We start from the raw sequence: 21,530 nt of genomic DNA, 5'->3' as shown, positions 1-21,530 counted from the left end.
GTATGGAGTATTCCATAGGGCTATGTACCCCTCTGGAGCACCTACACGTCCTATGAGTCCATTAGCATTTATTTTGGGAGTTCCTCAGGCCTATGCCCAGGCTCCATTCATGCCATTCCTTTCGACGGCGCCGTCTTGGGATTTCCCGGTGCCGAGGACTTCGACGCCGTTTCCATCCTCTCCGGCGCCGTCAGCTCGACCTCGATCGGCGCAGGCTGTCCTTCTGAGTCGGTCTCGGCTCCACCGGCATCGGCGCCTAGAATAATATCTAGGAGAGAAGCTCAGAGAGTTTTGGAGGAGCAGAGATTTTGTCTGGAGGAAATAGAGGAAGGTGAGGTTGAGAACTCTGATGACTATTTTATGGAATTAAAAGAGGCAAGTGGCCTTGATATGTCTCCTGAGTGGGAGCTCTCTCCTGTTTCGGATGCTCCATCAAAGGATGTTGCCCCCTACCATACGGTAATTAAAAAGGCAGCAGAACTTTTGGACCTTCAGCTTCCTTCTATTGAATTTAAATCTAATATACTGACGGAAGTTCTCCACTCTCCTACTTCTGTTGTAGAACCTCTGCTACCATTTGATGAGGCAATTACCGATCCTATATTGGAGGTCTGGTGCAAACCATTCTCGGCTCCAGCAGTTAACAAAACAATTGCCAGGAGATATAGGGTGGCTCCAGGGGATCCTGAATTTTTATCATCACACCCTTCTACTGAGAGTCTAGTAGTCCAGGCAGCCTGTTGAAATAAGTTTTCTGGTGCCTTTCCACAGGTTCCGGTGGACATAGAGTCAAAAAAGCTCGACCAGTCCACTAAGAAGGTGTTTTCTTCGGCTGGTATGGCCCTTAAGTCAACTAATGCCACATGTCTTATGGTTCGCTCTATCCATGCCCTTATGGACTCAGTGAAACAGCTTGCCCCAAAATTGTCCACAGATGACAGCAAAAATTTTAATAAAGTGTTACAGGACACTCAAGTGGCTGCTCGTCAGGTGATTCAGAGTGGTTTGGACACGGCTGACTCTGTCGCCAGGATCATGGGATCTTCTGTGGCTACAAGAAGAAGTGCCTGGCTTAAATCTTTAGAGTTCTCCACAGATGTACAGGCAACACTTTTGGATTTACCTTTCGATGGCTCTGGTCTCTTTGGCAAGAGTGCAGATGCGGCCCTAGGAAGATTTAAAGATAGTAAGGCAACTGCCAAATCTCTAGGCCTTCAGACTCAGCCTAGGGGGTTCATCGTTTAGGAGGTATAGAGGTTTTGGGAGATCGTCCCTTCGCTCCTACAAACAACCCCAGCAACAGAGAACCTTGTATAGATCCTACAGGGGCAAGAATAGAGGTCGCCCATGAGGTCGTCAGCCCTCCTCCTCCTCCTCCTCCACCTCTCTTCCTATTACCACAGCAAAGCACCCCTAGATCCGCCATTCAGGATCATGTCAGTCCTGTAGGGGGTCGGCTTACCTATTTTCTGCAAGATTGGGAATCAGTCACTACAGACCTTTGGGTTCTCAATCTTGTGGAGAATGGGTATGCTCTTCCATTTTGGGAATTCACTCCAAATTACCCTCCTTGCCAAGGGATTTGCTCAGAGGATCACCTTCTTCTCCTGCAGGAGAAAGTTTTAACATTACAAAAAAAAAGGTGTGATAGAGGTGGTTCCGGAGCAGGAAAGGGGTCAGGGTTGCTACTCCCAGTATTTCCTGATACCCAAGAAGGATGGCAGGTTACGTGCAATCCTGGATCTCAGGATCTTGAACCTTTTTCTGAAGCAGGAAAAGTTCAAGATGCTCACCCTTGTGCAGGTTCTTCAAGCGCTGCAACAGGAGGATTGGATGGGGTCGATCGACTTGCAGGATGCGTATTTTCATATCCCTATCCTGAAGTCGCACAGGAAGTATCTTCCGTTTGGTCTTACTACTGCACCTCGAGTCTTCACCAAGGTGAAGGCAGTGGTGGCAGCCCATCTTAGAAGGTCGGGGATTTCGGTTTTCCAATATCTGGACAACTGGCTGATCAAAGCAGAGTCGCTGGAGAAGGTGTGTCATCATCTGCTAGTGACAACGCAGCTGTTGTACAAATTGGGTTTTTCGATAAACATGCCCAAGTCTCACCTGGTGCCCTCTCAGCGCAACCTGTTCATAGGGGCGGTACTGGACACTACTGTCTTTCGAGCATTCCCTCCTCCTCTCGACATTCAGGAAATGATTCCTTTGTTTTACAATGGAGCGGTCGTTCCAGTCCTGAAGGTCCTTCGCTTGCTCGGTGTGTTTGCTTCCTGCATTCTGTTGGTTAATCATGCATGCTGGCACAGGAGGGCGCTCCAGTGGGGCCTCCGCAGGCAGTGGTATCAGCACAACGGAGATCTCAGGGAGTCTGTGAGGATCTCCAGAGAAGATGCAGCGGATCTATCTTGGTGGAGCGTGGAAGGCAATCTGTCTCAAGGGAAGCCCTTCCATCTCCCTCCATCGGTGGTCACAGTGATAACTGATGCATCCACTCTAGGGTGGGGTGCTCATCTGGGGGACCTGGAGATCAAGGGTCTTTGGTCTCCAGAGGAGAGGTTGCTTCACATCAACCTTCTGGAGTTACGGGCGATACGTTTGGCGCTCAAGGCCTTTCTCCCTTCCCTTCGTGGTCAGTCGGTTCAAGTCCTAAAGGATAACACTACCGCGATGTGGTATGTCAACAAACAGGGAGAAGTAGGGTTGCATTGTCTTTTCAAAGAGGCTCTGCATCTCTGGTCCTGGGCTCAGGACCATCAGATTTGTCTGATGGCAAATCATCTGGCTGGAGTTCTAAACGTGCGTGCAGACAGTCTCAGTCGGCAGTTCTCAGCCGACCACGAGTGGAGGCTTCATCCGGAGGTGATTCGTCACATCTTCCGGGATTGGGGAATTCCTCGGGTGGAACTGTTTGCCACTCACGAGAACGCTCTCTGCCCGTCATTCTGCAGTCTCCAGTATCTGATGCAGGGAGCTTTGGGGGACGCGTTTCAGTTGAGTTGGGTCTCACAACTCCTCTATGCATTTCCTCCCATACCCTTGATTCCTCGAGTTCTGAGGAAGATTCGTCAAGACCGGGCCCAAGTCATAATGATCGCCCCGGATTGGCCAAGAAGGGTGTGGTATACAGATCTTCTCCACCTCTCCTCGTGCCCTCCATTCCGTCTCCCTCTCAGGGCAGACCTCCTCTAGAAGTCGCAGGGGCGGGTTCTACACCCCCACCTCCAGACCTTACACCTTCATGCTTGGAGATTGAACGGGGCAACCTGATTTTTTTTTTCTCTTCGTTCTGACGTAGTGGACGTTATTTTGTCCGCCAGAAGTCTCTCCACCAAGTCTATTTATTCATATAACTGGTCCAAATTTAGTCAATTATGTGGGGAGAAGTCTATTGACCCTTTAGGGGCTCGCTTATGTGACATTCTTCAGTTTGCTCTGTCTTTGGCCCAGCAGGGTTTTGATGTGGCTACTGCGAAAGGCTATTTATCGGCTTTATCTGCGTTCCTCTGTTTGCCGGACCAGCCGTCCTTGTTTAAATCACCCATTGTGTTACGATTTATTAAGGGCCTTACCAACACATATCTGCCCACTCCTTTTATTGTGCCTCAATGGGACTTAAATCTTGTCTTAACCTATTTGATGGGTTCTCCCTTTGAGCCTTTACACAAGTGTCCCTTGAGGTTATTGTTGTTAAAAACTGTCTTTCTTGTTGCCATTACCTTGGCAAGGAGGGTAAGTGAGCTTCAAGCTCTGAGTTCAAAACCCCCATTCTTGACTATTCATGCTGATAGAATGGTTCTCAGGACCAGGGCTGCTTTTCTGCCTAAGGTGGTAACTCCCATGGGGTTCTGGGACAGTCCATTACCCTTCCTTCCTTCTATCCTGCCCCTCACCCTTCCAAGGAGGAGGAGCGGCTTCACCGCTTGGACCCTAAGAGGGCAGTGAGTTTTTACCTTGATAGAACTAAAGACTATCGTGTGGATGATCAGCTCTTCGTGGGCTTTGCTCGCTGCAGGAAAGGCAGAGGGGTGCACAAGCGCACACTTTCCAGATGGATTGTCGTGTGCATCAAGATTTGTTACTCTTTGGCCGATAAGGAACCTCCAGAGGGTTTAAGAGCTCATTCTACCAGGGCAAAGTCTTCTACGTCTGCCTTATCTAGAGGTGTTCCTGTTGAGGAAATTTGTAGAGTGGCAACTTGGGCCTCCCTCCACACTTTCGCGAAGCATTACTGCTTAGATTCCGAAGTGAGGAGGGATGGTCACTTTGCGCGTTCTGTCCTTCAAGATTTTATTGTATAAAAGGGTGGACACCCTCCTCCGGGAGTGGGGACTGCTGTGGGACTCTATTCACAAGGTAAGGAATCCACTGGCAGATGTATCCATCAGAAGAACAAGTTATTTACCTTCTGTAATGCTTTTTCTGGTGGATACAGTATCTGCCTCTGGATTCCTCACTGACCCACGCGCCTCCCGGTTGTCCAACCTTATATACCAACAAAGTTGATATTGTGTAATTTTATTTTCAATGAAAGTGTTTTACAGCATTGTTTTAACACTGTGTGTGTTGGTTAAATTCTGTGTACTATGTATACTATATATATTTGTGTTGGTCCGTCCGTGTGCCTCGAAGGCACGGAAAAAAGGGCGGAACTGACGTCATCACGCCGACGAGGCTCCTTTATGGCTCCAGTGACGTCAGCGGAGTCGCAAACGGAGCCATGGTTCTACGACAATGTCCTTATCGGCTTGGAGAGCTACAAAAAATTTCCAAATGCTGCTGGCGCAGGGAATATTCACAAGGTGAGGAATCCACAGGCAGATACTGTATCCACCAGAAAAAGCATTACCGAAGGTAAGTAACTTGTTCACTATGGACATAGGGCATGGACTATATAGATGTGGGCATTTTTTGATCATTTGTTTCTGGCAAATTCATATCTGTATAATTGCCATCTTTCTGTCTCTACAACCATTGGGGGAACCTTGTAGTGAATGTTTTATCTAAGGATTTTTTCTTCAAGGATATACTTTAATTTTAATCAGTCATTGTACTGGGTTTGGTCCGTCTGACCTTATGATGAATGCGTTTATTCATTTGGGCTCTAACGTGGATGCGTTCTGGATGTTCTTTTTATGGATTGCTTAGGACAAGTTTCTTTGAATACCTATGTACTAGTGTAGGGAATGGTAGTTTATATGGCATTCATTATTGCCTTTGGCCTTTCAAGTTCATAGGCTCCTTTCATCCTTTAGGGGTCATGTATTACAGTTCTACTGTTGACTGCTGTCTACTGATACAGTGTTATTCTGCTGCCCTTGGGGCCTGTTTTTTTCCATGCCTGCAGGGTTCTTTTTAATTGCATTGCCTGTGGTCCTTGCCACTGTTTTTATAAGGAGCTCATGCTCTTTTTCATCTAATTCCAATGTATATCTGGTCTGTTGTTTATTTCAAATGGCCAGGACCGGATTACCCGTAGCGTGCATCAGGCATTTTCCCAGGAGGCTGGAAGGGTGGTGGGGCAGATTTGCAGTGGTAGGGGCTTCTTTTTTACTTGGGGCCGGTTTTGCGACGGTGCTGCAATATCGGTAACAAATGCAGCAGGTGATGTGGTCCATCAAGATTGCCAGGGCTGCTTTGGGTTCTAGTCTGGCCCTGCGACTGGCTGGCTCTCTCCGAGAACTTTTGTAGGATTCATTTGCAGGCCCTCCTCCTGGTGTTATAGCTATGGTATTTAATTCAAAAATTAATGCATCTGCGGCTAGAGGTCTTGATCAGATAAAAAAGTTACTACCTTTGGTGACCCATTATCTGGTAGAGACATAGTCTAGTCCCAGATTCCTTAATGCTCTACCCATCCTCACCACTCTGCAAATGACGTAGTTGTGTGATTCAACGAACCATTTGGTCTCATCTCATAGATCTTGATTTGATATTGCCATACCATTAATTTCCATTTTCTGGTTATTGTTTCAAAGACACATTCATCTTTTTTGGCACACTGTTTCCACAGCCAGTTTCTATAATGACTCCTCGTTTTGGCGCGTAAGGTTTCACAGAAGAAACTGTCCGCGTGCTGGAGGGTACTTATATGACTCCGCTTATGTCACAACCGGAGTTGAAGTAATTACAAAGTCGAACGAAGCTGTCCCCTGGCATGCAGGGGTACTGCTGAGAAATTTCCAGTTCGAGGCTGACGCCTAGAGAATTCAAAAGTTAAGGAATCTGTAGCTAGACTATATCTCTACCAGATAATGCATTACCAAAGGAAAGTAACTTGTTCATTAATCCCACCAACCATCTGCTTGAGCTCCCCCCAACTAATGATTGCAACCAACCTCTATTACTTTAGTCCACCATAAAAAAAATTGACATGACTGCATGAAATGGTTTGCATTGAGCTCACAAGACTGATACCAATAACAAACAGTAACCAATAACACCAAACTAACCATTAATTTTGGGTTCTGGAGCAGCATGCTGCCTGATGTAAAGCCCTTTGATGCCTCGTCAAGGGTGGTAAGTGCTATATAAATACAATTGCAATATATCATGGTTCTACCCCCTCCCCCCACACCTCTCGCAATTTGAAGATTGAGGTGCCCCCTTGATTTAAACTGTTATAAGTATCAAATTAGATCACCTGTGGAGAAGGAAATGTTTTCTTTATGTAGTACTTGTTGTACCATTGTGGATCTTGTTGAAACTATAAATGACCAACCTTCTTCCCCATTAAATTAGTAGCTGGAAACTGTTCAGTTGGATCCTAATCCAGGCATTCCTGTAAAAAAAATGTTATGACCTATCTATCAGTGCTAGGGATTTTAAAACAGTGGAGCTCCAGATTCCGAATCCAGCAGAGGTCAAACTCATCACACTGTTTTTGTGTAGAGGCATATTGGTGCCCTTTCCTGCTATTGTTTTATGTTTTGGAGGGCAAACTAATGTGGGCCTTTCAGTCAAATATATAGAGTGTTGTATATTTTAAATCTAATTGTTTATTTTAAAAATCTGATAAAATACAATGAAAGTTGCCTCCTATCAGCATATTTTCTTCAGTGGCGGCCAGCACGGATCGGGGGCAGGAAGGGGAACTCAGGAGGAGGCGGGTATAAAAAAATAAAATTAAAATAAAAAAGTACCTTCTCGCCGCGTCTCTCCTCCGTAGTCCCTTGCTCTGGCTGGAACAGGAAGCCCACCCAGGCTCCCCATAGCCAATCACAACATGCAGCATTGTGATTTGTCATAGTGCCGTGTTTCGGCACTCAGATGCTGACTGGGTGCATGGGCATGTTCTCTACACAGGCTGGAATGCAGTCTGCAAGGAGAAAATGCAAAGTGCGCATGAATGTTTGGACGGCCCGAGATGGCTGGTCAAACATTCATGAGCAAGTACACAGTGTGCTCACCACTCCCTCAGCCCCTGTAGTTATAGCCCCCCCCTGCAAAGCTGCAGCAGCAGGACAAAATAAAATGATAATATGTGAGTTATTATCATTTTGTTTTTCCTTTATTTCACTGCTCAAAAGAAGTGGGTCAACCCTCCTCCGCCTTAGCGAAGTTTTGAAAATATCGAAATGTTACTTCTGCAAATGTATTTAGGATCCCATATGTAGGTTAATATTCAGGAATTCAGAGTGGATACTCATGTTGGAGAATGTGTTGCGTACTTACTAAAAATACAAAGGATCTGTGCGTTTAGGGAACATTAACTAAGGGACTGGTGTCTAGACAGATTCCGGACGCCCCCAAAGGATATGTAAGCCTTTAGACCAGCTATCTCACAGTGCCACTATAACCTTCCTAACCTCAACAAGGAGCGAATGGGCTCTGGCTACTATCGAACAGGACAGCCCTTCATACTTCAGGGATCATTGAAACGGTACAGTACTTTTCGACCAGTCACCTGTGCTCACTTGGTCTCAGAGAGATACACAGAATCAATGGGGACGTTTTCAATAGGCATCTATTGAACCAGAAAATTCTAGTATAAACTATATGTTTTGCGACAATCAATAGACAGAAGCTAACATAAGAGATTATAAGCATGAGCAAAGTAAATATAAGGTGGAATTCTATTATGGTGCCAAAACGGTGAATATATGCAGGCATATAATCATGACAGTAATCAAGCGTACTCCTACTATGCAGTCCCTATCTAAGTGTACCTAGCATGAATGTGTGTGTAAAGCCAAGAATCCCATAGGAATGAGCCAACCCCATTACCTGATGGGAGAGACCCTGTCTTGGTCTTGAGTTGGACTCCCCGCAAGGGATGTCCGACCGTTGCGTGTTGTAGCATCTGCCGGCTGGGACCCCAGTGTCTTGTGTCAGCATAGAACAGGCGTCTCCAAACAGTAGCTCGGGAGCTACTGGTAGCTCACCAGCACCCTCAAAGTAGCTCTCAGAGGTGAAGCCAAACCAATCTGATCTCAGGGATTCTGTGTATATTAAAGAAGGCAGCCCTGCTTGTTTCATTACCGATAAGAGTTACAGACAGCCAAAACAATGGCAGGACCTCTTGATAACACTCAAACACACACTCTGTTGGCCTATCAATCAATCAATCAGGATTTATAGAGTGCACTACTCACCCGGGAGGGTCTCAAAGCACTGGGAGGGGGGGCATTTGTGCAGCTCCGGTCATTCGAAAAGCCAGGTCAGCAGAGCGGAGGTTTCTCTTGGAGGCGTAGAAGAAGATTTTTTTGTTGAGGTATTGGGGTCTGGTGTTGTGGAGGGCTTTGTAGGTGTGTGTGAGCAGCTTGAAGGTCACTTTTCTTTTGAAGGGGAGCTAGTGGAGGTCTCGTAGGTGCTGGGTGATGTGGTCTTGTCGTGGGATGCTGAGGACGAATCTGGCTGTTGCGTTCTGGATTGTCTGGAGTTTGTGGAGCAGAGATTGGTTGATTCCGGCATGGAGGGCATTCCAGTAGTCCAGCCTGCTGGTGATGAGTGCGTGGGTGACGGTCTTCCTGGATTTGGGTGGGGATCTGTTTAAAGGTCTTGCGAAGTATGCGGAGGATGTTGAAGCATGTGTAGGCCTATGAGTCTGTCACATGAACCATCTTTATCCACTTTAAATCTACCTACGAAGGAGATTGGCCATGTCATATGCCCTGCTCTATCAGTCACGCCGTGTGTAACATCGAAGAAAAGTGGCAGCAGTAACCAGGGCTGACCCACCAAAGTGTGTGACTGCAAGAACTAGAGTTTAAATGTGTTAGTTGGGAGCATGATCAACCAAAGAGGTGAGGGAAGAGAGGATGCATCCAGGGCAGAGAAAATTAGAAGCATCATATTAATTTTTGTGTGGGTTTGTGATATTGTGTCCTTCCCTAATAAACAGTGTTGTTCCTTAAAGCTACTACTAGTGTCAAGGGCTGACAAATATGTATGCTGGTCCCCATCATAAGAGTATTATCTCTGACGCAATTGTGCCCGTTCATGGTATAATTGTGCCATTGCCATAATATTACATCCTTGACTATTTTGGGCATACAAGTCTAGTAATTACATACTTGCTGCCATCACTGACATATTAAGAGCCTGACTGGCTTGCTTTTAGCCATTCCTGACAGAGTGGCAACCGCTTCTCCCATAATAATGTCCATAACTGATATATGTTGGGCCTCCAGCTATGGCACAGTGGTAGCCTCTGGTTTAATGGTGGGCATTGTTAGCATAACAGATGCTTTAATTGTGTTATGGTGAGCAAGCATGGCCTATGATTCCAATTCCTAGGTATTTGAATCAGAATTTGTCCATCCCTGGCATTTTTACATGGCGGTACTGAATGAAAACGAAAAGCTGATGTTTAGGGACTTTGTATTTTCTAACAATGAAAACTGATTTGATTTTTAAAGAAAAAAAACTATGCTTTTTCTGAAAAGGATTTTCTTTTGGAAAATTGAGTTTGATTGCTGGAAAGGGGAAAGTGGTTTTGATAGAAAAATATGTGTATTTTTAAAAACTAATATGCTAATGAAGACAAAATATTACATTTCTAAAACACTTTTAAAGTGGTTAGCTAAATGATAATTCAATTTGAGTTGGGGAGACTTACTGCTGTGGTAGTACCCTTTGTGGCACACAGCATGGGATGATTTGAATTTTACTTGATTACAAGCATTCAATATTGATAAACGTTTTCCTAGCATTCAGCTGATAACTTCATCTGGAATGTTTGGGTGGTGACTACTGATAAATCTTTCTTAGGGTGGTCATAGCCGCCGGGAGGGAGGGACTACAGCCCCCAAGAGCCTTTGCGGCTGACGCCGCCCACATCCAGCCAGCGCCCAGAGGCGCTTAAAAACAAACCAGCCCCTCCGCGTCGCGGGACGCGCACGGGCGATCGCCGGGCTAAGCCCAGGCAAAGGGCGGGCCCTCTTAGGCCAGAGGAGGTCGGGCCGGGCCCATTCTCTGAGACTTTCATCGGGACTGATTGTGTCTTTCTTTGAAGTGCGTCATGGTCTTGAGTCCTATTAAAGGTATACCTTTGCTAGCAGGGGGCCCTATTAGAGGAACCCTAGATAATTACTTCTCTAGGGCTCCTGTAGATACTGAGAGGGAACGCGTACTAGCCGAGCGCCGGGCTGAGCGTCGCCGCTCGATCGAATCTATTAAAGGCAGTCGCTCTTCCTCGGACCCCCAGCAGTCAGTCATATCAGTACATATGACGTCTCTTACTTTAAATGAGGACCCTGATGTATCACTCCCGGATAGCATTCCTATGCTATTTCGCGAGGCTACTTCCTTACCCGACAAGTCCAAAACCCAGCCAACTAACATCTCATCCTCCCTTAGCAACTCAATTGCAGTGGTAGAAATATTATCTGAGCCGTCCCCACTAGTAGTTGAGGAAATAAAAAAAAAGGCCAAAAAAAAAAGAGACTCCCAAAGTGCAGGGTTCTCCGCCAAGGAAAAGGAGAAAGAGGAGGAGTGACCAACAGAAATCTAAGATCAGCCACGCTGATTTTGGCAAAACTTCTAAAACTTCTAAAATCTCTACACCGAAGGTAGTTAATACAGCAGGGTTAGCTACTCCACCACACCTCCCGGTAAATGAAACACCATGTCCTGCTTTACTAGGAAGTATGGAACAGATAATTAGATCCTTTACACTTCCGATTGTAGAAAGGCTAAAAAATTTGGAATTAAGGTTAGGGAACTTGGAGCAGGCTATCAGTATAAATACAGGGCTAATTAAGGACTTAGGGAAGTCGGCATTGTCACATTTATCCACCGCATTACCACCAAAATCTAATTCTCAGAAGGAGGTAGCTAAATCGACCAAACCAATCACCTGTGATCAACAGAGGGCAATCCCTCCTAAACTTATACATAACCCGGTGCAGAATGTTGTTAGAGAGGTACAGACGGGAATTAACACAGCTCATCCAGGAACTGTACAAAAAGGGAGGAGTAGTACTAGCCCAGTTAGGGCAGAGAAGCCTATGGGACGCCCAGTGGAACTGCCTCCAGAAGCGCGACCATTTGTGGTGGTCCTTACAGGAGTTCCAAAACTGGTAGAGGGTAAAAGGGAGGGCTTTTCTCAGCTAAAACACAAAGTCATTCATTGGCTTAACCAGCATAGACCACTCCCCTACAACATAAATGTAGATATTCTGCATGTTCGGCATCTCCCCTGGTTGGGAAACAGAATTAAAGACATTGAGGGGGACATCATTGTTGTTAATTTTAGAGACCATGGAGCTCTAAGACACATTTTAGGTTGGATCCCAGGTAATGGTAGTAACTCTATAATTCCCACCGATCTGACGTACTTCTATCCAATATCCTTAGTGGTTCCTACAATGCATCCTGGGGCTCTAGCTTTCCAACAACCCAATCGTCTTATACCACCTAAAAATCGCTATATTTCCCATGTATCCTACTCCACGGCTTCTGTTAGAGCATCTGGGTGGGACACTGTTCCATCTAGGCAACATAGTAGTAGGTGGACTGATCCACGGGGTTCGCTCACCCCACTTGAGGTGACGAATAGATTCAATACCCTTTCAGGCATTGATGACTGTGATTGACAGATTGGGCTCCCCGGTAGCCCTTTGCCCACTGTTGAAGAATCTGAGGCACTTGTAACACATACTTCCACTGACAAACTTTTAACATTGGAACAGGTATCCCAGTCTCCACTCCTTATCCCTCTTGCTGACCAATCTATACCAAGTGGTGAGACAGAGGAAATTGTGAATGTGAGTACTGAAGCAATTAATGAACCTCTGGATTCCTGTGATTGTGTATCGATTAAGCAAGGTTTAGTCGACTCACACATTAAAATTCTTTCCTGGAATGTGGCGGGATTGAAGAACAAACTGCCCATTCCAGCTTGGAGTTCCTTTATGTCCCTACATGATATCTGCATGCTACAGGAAACCTGGGCGTTAAAAGAATGTTCAGCCCCTGGCTTTGCAACTTTTAATGTTTTAGCAACTATGGGCGGTCGTGGAAGGCCATCGGGCGGGCTGTCTATCTGGGTTGGCACCCATTTGGGGGTCCACGCAACGCATATTAATACTAATTCTTTAGACGTTCAGTGCGTACTCTTAACCCCGCTAAATAGGCAAAGGATAGCATTGATTAATGTATATTCAAGGCCAGTTAGGAGGGGCTCGGAGTCCGAGGCTATAAAAACTTTATTAAAATGTATCCAGACGATTGACTCCTCCACTGTGATAATCTTGTGTGGAGATTTCAATTGTCATTTTGAGCCTCTTGTGGACCCAAGTTTGGGTGACCAAGATGAAGTTGACTTGCTGTGGTCTATCCCGGACCCGTTGATTCCCCAGGTTAAGGTTTGGACCCCACTTGTACTACAATTGCAGGCATTGGCGTTAGTCACTTCATTACGAGCATGCAACGGGAGGGTGGAGCCCGACAGGCCCGGGAGAACTACCTTTAATCGTTTAAACCAGACTTCTGTGATAGACTATATATTCATGGAGGCCAGGCATTGGGATATGTTGCTTGAGTTTAGGGTTGTTGACAGGTATGATAGCGACCATAATGCTTTGGTTCTTTCTCTCAAACCAGGGAGCTTTGGGCTAAATAATCCACCACCTATCCAAAAAAGTGCTTCACAAACACTAATAATTACCAATTGTAGGAGAAGGGTTAAATGGCCAGACTTTCAGGATTCCCCGAGCAAACTTGCTGACTTGTATGAGACTGCAATTCCATTTATTGCTGAAATGGGGGACCCTGAAAGCACGGGAAGGGCCACTGATATACACATTCAATTAGTGGCCACTTTAAAGGACGCCCTTTGCCCCTTGGTAAGGACTAGTCAGCCTCGGGCCAACAAACTTTTGTGGTTTAACTCCTTATGCCGTAAGTCTAAAAAAGCCTTGTTGTCAGCATTAAAAACCAAAGACGTTGGAGGTATTAAAGTTCAACGTACTCTGTACAAGAAGGCAATTAGTGACGCCAAGAGGGAATGGGAGGTTCTCCTGTGGGAGGAGTTGGGAGCTGCACTCACTTCTAGGGACTCCAAATTATTCTGGTCTATTGTTGCAACCGGCCTTCATGGCCTTAATCCTGTGCCTGGCCCTAATATTTCTCCAGAAATTTGGGAAAGGCATTTTGGTGGCCTATATGAAATCCCTGAGACAGATATTACAACTCGTGATATTCCTGATTCCCAAAATGTCTTTGACCCTGAAGAGTGTGGAATGACGACTATGGTCTCCAGTCTCCCCCTCCAGGTTGAATTTTTTACACTGAGAGAGGTTGAGGCGGCAATAGGCAAACTGCTTCCCAATAAGGCCCCAGGGTTAGACAAATTACCAGGGGATCTGTTTAGAACACAGCCCAAAATGTGGGCACCTTATCTGCTCGTTCTATTTAATGGGGTCCTCCAGGGTGCCGATCTGCCCCCAACCTGGCTGGGGGCTGAGATCGTGCCAATCCTTAAAAAGGGCTGTCCGCTTACCCCCTTGAATTATAGACCAATTCGCTTAATTGATACATCACAAAAGCTAATGGGGAGGATTATCCTCGACAGGATTCTTGGTTGGATAGATGAAAATTCCAGGCAGGTTTTAGGGCTGGCACTTCCACTTTAGATCAGATATTTCGCTTGCAGGTCCTATATTGGAAGGTAGCAAAGGTGGAGGGTGGCAGCCTCTACCTTGTGTTCGTGGACTTGCGGACAGCCTTCGATTTAGTTCCTCGAGCAAAATTGTGGAGGGTACTGGCAGACCTAGGACTTCCGTCTTACTTGTTGTCTATTCTCTCTAGGCTCCACACAATTAATTATGCCCAGGTTAGGTGTGGTAGGCATGGCGATCTCACGGACCAATTTCCTGTCCAAAAAGGGGTTCGCCAAGGGTGCGTATTGGCCCCTACGCTATTCAGCCTTTACATTAACGGACTTGTGGACTATCTGAATGGTGTGGTGGGTAACAATGCCCATAAGCTGGCCACGGGGAGGGTGTCTCCACTGATGTTTGCAGACAACACTCTGTTGTTGTCTAAAACATCGCTGGGAATTCAAAAAACACTTGATGGCTTTGTAGAGTTTTGTGCGCTCCGGGGATTGGAAATCAACCTGGAAAACATAAAGTTTATGATATTCAATCCTCCCAAGCGGACACGCCCAAATCCTGTCCTACATGGTACTCCTCTTGAGAGGGTTAAGACATTTGTTTACTTGGGTGTTACCCTTACAGAGAATTTCGAGTGGAGCACACAGATTGTCAAGTCAGAACTAAAATTATCACAGCTAGTGGGGGGAATTAGTAAAGTAGCCATGAGGTCAACATTTAAGCAGGCGTCCCCGGCTTTGGAAATATATTGTCGCCGTGCTAGAACTGCAGTAATTTATGGCGCGGAGCTTTGGGGGCACAAAAAATATTGACCATCTCAAGGGTGGAACAAACCTTTATGAGGAACTTAGTTGGATTACCTGCTAGTACACCCTTGATCCCCCTAAGAATGGACCTTGGGATGGAGTCATTAGAGGAAATCGGGAGTGCAAGACCAATAATGTACCGGAAGAGGTTGTGGTCAGTCTTGGAATTGGCCGCCTACAGAGCAGAACTATCAGAGATCTGGACTTCTCTTAAAAGTATAAAGATACCGTAGTTGGAGCATATCAGGACAGACAGTTTCCGGCTGGGTCTTCCGGACCTGTGGGAAAAACCTGAGACTTTTTGCCCTGGGTTATCAAAACGAGAACTCCGTGCTCTGATACGTACACAGAATACTCAAATACTTCTGAGCTCCGCAACTATGGGCAGGCTAACGTCTGAGTTCCTCTTAGTTAAAACAGAGTTTAAAATCAAGGAATTCATGGATCTAATCGAACCTCCTCTCGCAAGAAAACTGTATCTTCAGTTAAGGCATGGTACCTTACCCATTAGGTCATTTACAACCAAATGGTCCAAAACTAACACTGTAGTTTGCCCTGCTTGTGACTACAGAATTGAAGATGTACCACATGTTTTGTTCTTTTGTCCTGCTTATTCTGCAATTAGAAACTGCTGGCTGATTCTGATTTGTAAGAACCTTAAATTTCTGCATTACTTCCAGGCATGTAGAATATTGACTTATGACACCCATCCCCCCATTGTGTTCGCTGTATCTCGATATCTATTCAGTATGTGGCGTAGGAGACAAATATTTTTAACCTAAATTAGTATTTATGAAATGACTGTCTTTCTTAATTGATAACTAACAGTTTAATTCTCTTTTTAAAATTTTTAATGACTATTTATTGTTTTAATAACTTGTGCTGGCTTGTATTTTTATGTGCACTTTTATGGTCTTTGACCGAAATAAAGTTATCAATTGAATTGTAATGTTAATACATATCATCAGCATTTTACAGTGATAAAATATTCTAGTAGCTCGGCAGGACTTTCCTTGAGCAGAATTAGCTCTCACTACAGAAAAGGTTGGAGCCCCCTGGCGAAGAAGCTTTCTCCTCTGTCTATCTAGCACAGGTATGGTTCTTTTATACCATAAAGATAGCCTCAGGGGTCCTAACACAATCGATATGTTATGAGTAGGACTATGTAAATGAGCCTAAACAAATACCTGGAATTATGCAAAGTACTACTTTTGCCCTAGGAGGAAGATGACCATGACTTTTACAGAGTATGTTAATCCTGTTATGTACGCCATGTGCAGGGAACATTTCTAAGAATCCTTATGCATAGAAAATTAGGCGAATTTCAAGGAAACTGATCAACATTTATTCAGCACATAACTGGGTAAAAGGTCAGTGCTAGAACCGTTATGCTGAACAAGGTAGAACAAATGTAGGTGAAAGGTCATTTAGCTATTTAGCCCTGTATTAGGGTTCATAACAAATGGTCACTGAATACTCTTGTATGGTGTCCTCAGAACTCTTATGTTCTCCCATCTTGGCAGCAGGAGCTGTTACAGGAAATAGTGTAGGAGTGCTAGGCGACTGTAGTAGCCATGTTCCTCCTCTGGCCTCCAAAAATGTATGCTTTCATTGGTATTTACTGATGAACTTAGTGCTAAGTGGTACCTTTCATTAACAATGGCTTCACACAACTTGTGGATTCGGACGGTGGTGAATTAAAGTGCCTTTTCTTAGGATGCTGTATTGTCTCACTATAAATTGTTCATTCATTTACTTATCCCTTCTTTCAGGTTATTGAGCCAAGCATTTCAGAGGGCGGGGAGACCATTGCCAGCATCCCAATTAAAGTGTCTGTGCGATGCCTTTATACAAAGTACAACATCTTCCCTGCTAGAGATATCAACTTTGGAGCTCTGGTCCTGGGCGTCCGCAAGTCCCGTACTTTCACCCTGGAGAACCGTGGGGAGACTGAGATTAAATACTCCATTACCAAGTTGATGACTGATATTCAGCTACAGCAGCCCAAGAAGGGGTAAGGCACCCTCCGCTTTGGTTTGCTAACACGCAATATGTTTCTTTTATGGAGTTCTGGTAAATTTGCCCAAGACATAGTCAAGCACAATCTTCATACTGTCTATTGTGTGAAGTGCTTGTTATGCTTATCAGGCGAGGGTATGAAATGATGTGTGAAATATCTCCTACTGCTCATACTGCTTCCAAAGAAAGGTTAAGACGTGATCCATAGAGCATTGTGGAAGGTATTGCTACAACTTTCAAAGGTACTGCACAATATCCTTGAATCCACGCTGACAGCAAACTTGACAGCATTCTATGATAAAAATGGGAACATTTTATCAAGTTCTGAAACCACTCATTAGCACAACGATGACTCTACACAAACTTTAACTCAAAGATGACATCACATGTTATCACATTACATGAGAAGTGGACTGTGAGACTACCTTCCAAGAGGATATCATTATTTGGCATCTTTGTAGTTTCACCATTTGCTCACTTCTGTTCTTTTCTCTGTCCCATTCTTTCTTCTTTTCATCTCTATATACTTCCTCTTCCTCCTTTGGTCCTTCTCTCTAGTTTCATACCACCTATTTCTACCCTTGCTCTTTTTCCAGCCTGTCTTCTGGCATACTCTGCTCTAAAGAAGTTTATATCTCATTACCTTTCTCTTTTTAGAACATTCTAACTGCTACCCTTTTAATTTCTTTTGCCTCAACCCCCTAAATTCCTTCTTTCCCTTCCTTGATTCTTCTATCTCTTTCCGTACCACATCCCCTCTTCCCTCTTGTTCTCTTTTTTGTCTAATTTCCTCGCCTATGCCAACTTACTACCTTGCCCCTTCACAGTCCGGTCTGCATTGCACTCTGCTTTCACTGACTCTCTCTCTGCATCCCCTTTTTTAATTTTCCCCTCTTCTGTATTCTCCTCTTTATCTTATTTCTCTCTTTCTTTCTCTCTCTTGTTCCTTTGATATACCCCCGTGGCATGTTCTGTACCGTGCATCAATGAATCTCCATTTAATGCAGAGTGGGTGCGCCATTCCCCTATGTATAAGTGAGGGGGGATATACCCAGTTTCCTTTGAACCATCACCTATATTAGTATGTGTCTTGCTCAGTAGAGGTACTGCCAGTGCTGCCCTCAGCCTTGGGCCTGTCCGGCTCCTCCCAGCGGAATCCCAGCACCAGCCTATCATGTATCATGCCTACTCCAAGCTCATATCCCTGGCCTCATGTCACTTTAGTACCTGCGGGCACCTAGGAAAACAAGTGTGAAAGTGTCTACAGAATTGAAATTTACGAGTCTTCATTCTGCAGCACTGGGCACAGCAGGCAAGAAAAAGTGCTCAGGCTGTGCCGATGGAGCCATCCATATTTGAAGAGGCGAGCCACCAAAGCAGTGGAGTGGGACTTAGAACAACTCCACAGGTCTATAAAAAGTGAAAGTCAGTGAGGAGTCTGGAATAGTGGTGAGGTATTTTTCTAGAACTCCAAGGAAAAAATAAAGTTTCCAGGTATTATCAAGGATGATCCAAAGACCATTATGTCACAAGGTTTCAGGGAGAATGAGCTAGGAGCAGTGGCCGAAAGACCGCCACGTCCCGCTTCAGTAAGTTCCACACTGGACTACAACGCTGTCTCTTTCTTGAATCCACCATCATCATTTGATACCACCAAAAAGCTAAATATTTGTGCTCAATGGAATACGGTGATAGAGACATTTGAAGATTTTATCGATGCCCTTGAAGAGACTGATAACAAAAAGATTAGCAAATACCTCAAAGATCTTGCTGGTGATTGCGTAAAGGAACTCATAAAGAAAATGCCACAAACTGACAAAGAAATCACATGTCATCATCATCATCAAAGTCTTTATTCCGGTTTTACAGTACCATAAAAGAGACAAACACATGAATCTTGGTTGACAATGTTCAGGGTAAAAAATACTATAACATACTCCATATACAGACTTTTAAGTATAAAAGAAAGAAATAAAAATTTACATTTCTTGTTGCAAATGTACATATTGTTTATATCTCATTTGCTGATGAGTTCAGCCCGATTACGCAACACCAGCCATTTAAATATCCATGCCCCAAGTGCCCAATAAAAAGAATAAAAGCTTGAAATAGTGACATAAATACCAATTATTTACAAGCCAAGGTACTGCTGCATATACACTGGGCTGGTCATTATGATTTCAGTTTGTTTAATTCATGCCTGTTTGGGGTGGATAAGGCCCTCCTTCTAATGGCCCAAAACTGGTCCAAAAATGTTGCAGTTGCACAAGCATAGAGTGGTCTTGCATCTGACTTTAAAATGCATAGGGCATCTTTGTGGCTGTGTGTCCCAAGTTGTCTACATGCCGGAGTTAGCCAATTCCTTCTAGGTCTGGCATAGGCAACACAAGCGAAAACGACATGGCCTATTGTTTCGTGAGGGCATGGACAGGAGGGACAGCTCTTGGGCTGTGATTTATTTGTCAGCCAGGAATAAGTGAAGGCCTTAATGGGTAGACAGCCATGTCTCAACTGGGTGTACAATTTCCTGTCTGCCGGCCCTTTATAATAAAATAAGATGGCATTCTAGCCGGCTGATGGATTTCATGTTCGTAAAAACATCAGTTAGACAGCCATTAGGGTTTTCAAGAAATTCTTCTGTTCTACCCATGCCCAATATTGAGATCTTAATTGATCCCTCGAATATGTGGGCGGGAAACCATCAAGCTCCTTAGGCACGCCTATGCCTGCCAGGATGGTGTCTATGTGTTTAAACCACCCAATTTTATGGTTTTTGTCCAAAGCAGAATCTTCAGTAAAGGCAGCGGCATAGGGGGCCAAGTCAGGGGTAGTGACCAGTCTATGCCATAAAAGCAGTGGGCGTAAGTTCGCCTGGTCATAGATAGACTTGACACCTAGGTCAAGTTTCAAGGGAAAAAGGGGAGTGCTTTAGGGGAGTAATACCAAGCTCCTAAGGAACTTGTTTTCCACTGTTGAAAGAGAGTTAGCATTTGTGGAACCCCACAGTTCTGCCCCGTAAAGCACACTACTCACTACCTTGCAACTATACAGCTTGAGTGCGGGGGCTACAGGCTTGGTATAAGGAAGGCAGTGCTCCCTCCGCAAGGCCCCAGTTAACTGGGAACATTTCAGGAACGCCTTCTCTAAGTGTTTTTTCCAAGCCATTCCCTCGGATAACTTGATTCCCAAATACTCAAAAGAACTAACCCGCTCGAGCGGAACATTGTCTTAGACCAAGTTACCTTTAAAGGATTTGTAGGGATTTAGCATCATCAACTTAGTTTTTTAGTGTTGATGCCAAACCCCTGACATCACAAAAGGCCTTAACATGATTAAACAGTTTTTGGAGGCCCATGGAGGTTTTGGACACCAAAAGGGTATCGGCCGCAAACAACAATGTAGCTATTTTGTGATTTGCCAACGTGGGAACGTCGGGCGGAATGGAACACAAGAGATCGGACACCTGGTTTACATATAGGGAAAAGAGGATGGGGACCAAGACACACCCTTGGCATACCCACCCGTTGGATCTTGAATGGCTCAGTGGTTTGACCCTGGCTTCCCCAACTCACAAAAGCAAAATTGTCCACATGCAGCCTGATTAGTGGTTCTAGGATTTCCAAAGGCATTCCCTTATCCCGAAGGACTTGCCAAAGTAAATCCCTGGGGACTAGGTCGAAAGCTGTTTTGAGATCTATAAAGGCAAGATATAAGCTGCCTTTACCCAGCACAACTACCTTCCAATACAGCAAAATCAGGCGGAACGCCTGATCAATGGTGCCGGCCTTCCTCCGGAAACCCGCCTGGAGAGGAGAGAGGATGTAATTCTCGTCCATCCAGGTCTGGATTTTAGCAAGGAGCGTACGGCAGAAGACCTTCTGGGCACAATCTATCAGGCTAATTGGACTGTAGTTGGCGGGCTTCGACCTGTCCCCTTTCTTAAAAATGGGTATTACTTCTGTCTCCTTCCAGGTGTCCGGAATACACCCCCGCCAACAATATAATTGACCAATTTCATGAAATAGGTTTCAGTTCTCCCAATCAGCACAAAAGAGATCTCTAAGGATGCCATCGAGACCGGGGGCTTTTGCGGGGATAATGGCATCTAGGGAGCGCATTATCTCCTCCCTAGTAAATGTAAGGGTACATGTAACACCCATATATCGTGGAGCATCTGGAAACTGTCATTGGTGTAGCCACTGAAATATAAATCGCTGAAACGTTTGTGCCATTCTACGGCCGGAATGTTGTTTGCCAAGCGAGCTGTGTGTTCAAAATTACTTTTAGACACAAGGGACCAAAACATCCGACTGTCAGGATGCCTAATGGCCTTTCCTAGCTCTTCCCATCTCCTATCATCCCATTCCTTTTTGGCTTTGCCCTGCGCCTGTTTATATTCCTTCCTAGTTTTGTGAATACAGGCTGGCTCTCTATTCTTGATAGCAACAGCCAGTCTCCCTCTCAGGGCCCTGCACTCTTTATTATACCAAGAATGTTTACCCAAAGGCCTTCCCTGAGATAACCTGGTCTTGTTAATCGGAACATGGAAAAAGCAGGCCAGGCAATCAGAGAATTCCCTATGGAGGGTACTACAACTGCTCTGTGTAGGCGGATCCCTGGTCGCTGGTGTTAGGGTTGCTCA

The 21,530-nt window shown here is 45.0% G+C and overlaps 1 protein-coding gene across 1 annotated transcript in view; it reads left to right on the top strand.

Moving 5' to 3' along the window:
- The window catches only part of HYDIN (HYDIN axonemal central pair apparatus protein), a 2,950,008-nt gene that overhangs the window by 2,005,775 nt on the left and 922,703 nt on the right, over positions 1-21,530 (top strand). Inside the window, exon 57 of the mRNA XM_086945295.1 lies at positions 16,642-16,883. Coding sequence (XP_086801421.1) covers positions 16,642-16,883 — 242 coding nt within the window. The remainder of the gene's footprint in view (positions 1-16,641; positions 16,884-21,530) is intronic.

The sequence above is a fragment of the Lissotriton vulgaris genome, chromosome 12 (assembly GCF_964263255.1).
Source record: "Lissotriton vulgaris chromosome 12, aLisVul1.2, whole genome shotgun sequence".
Taxonomy (NCBI): domain Eukaryota; kingdom Metazoa; phylum Chordata; class Amphibia; order Caudata; family Salamandridae; genus Lissotriton; species Lissotriton vulgaris.
The sequence above is the reverse complement of the archived record's forward strand: the minus strand, read 5'-3'. Positions and strand labels throughout refer to the sequence as shown.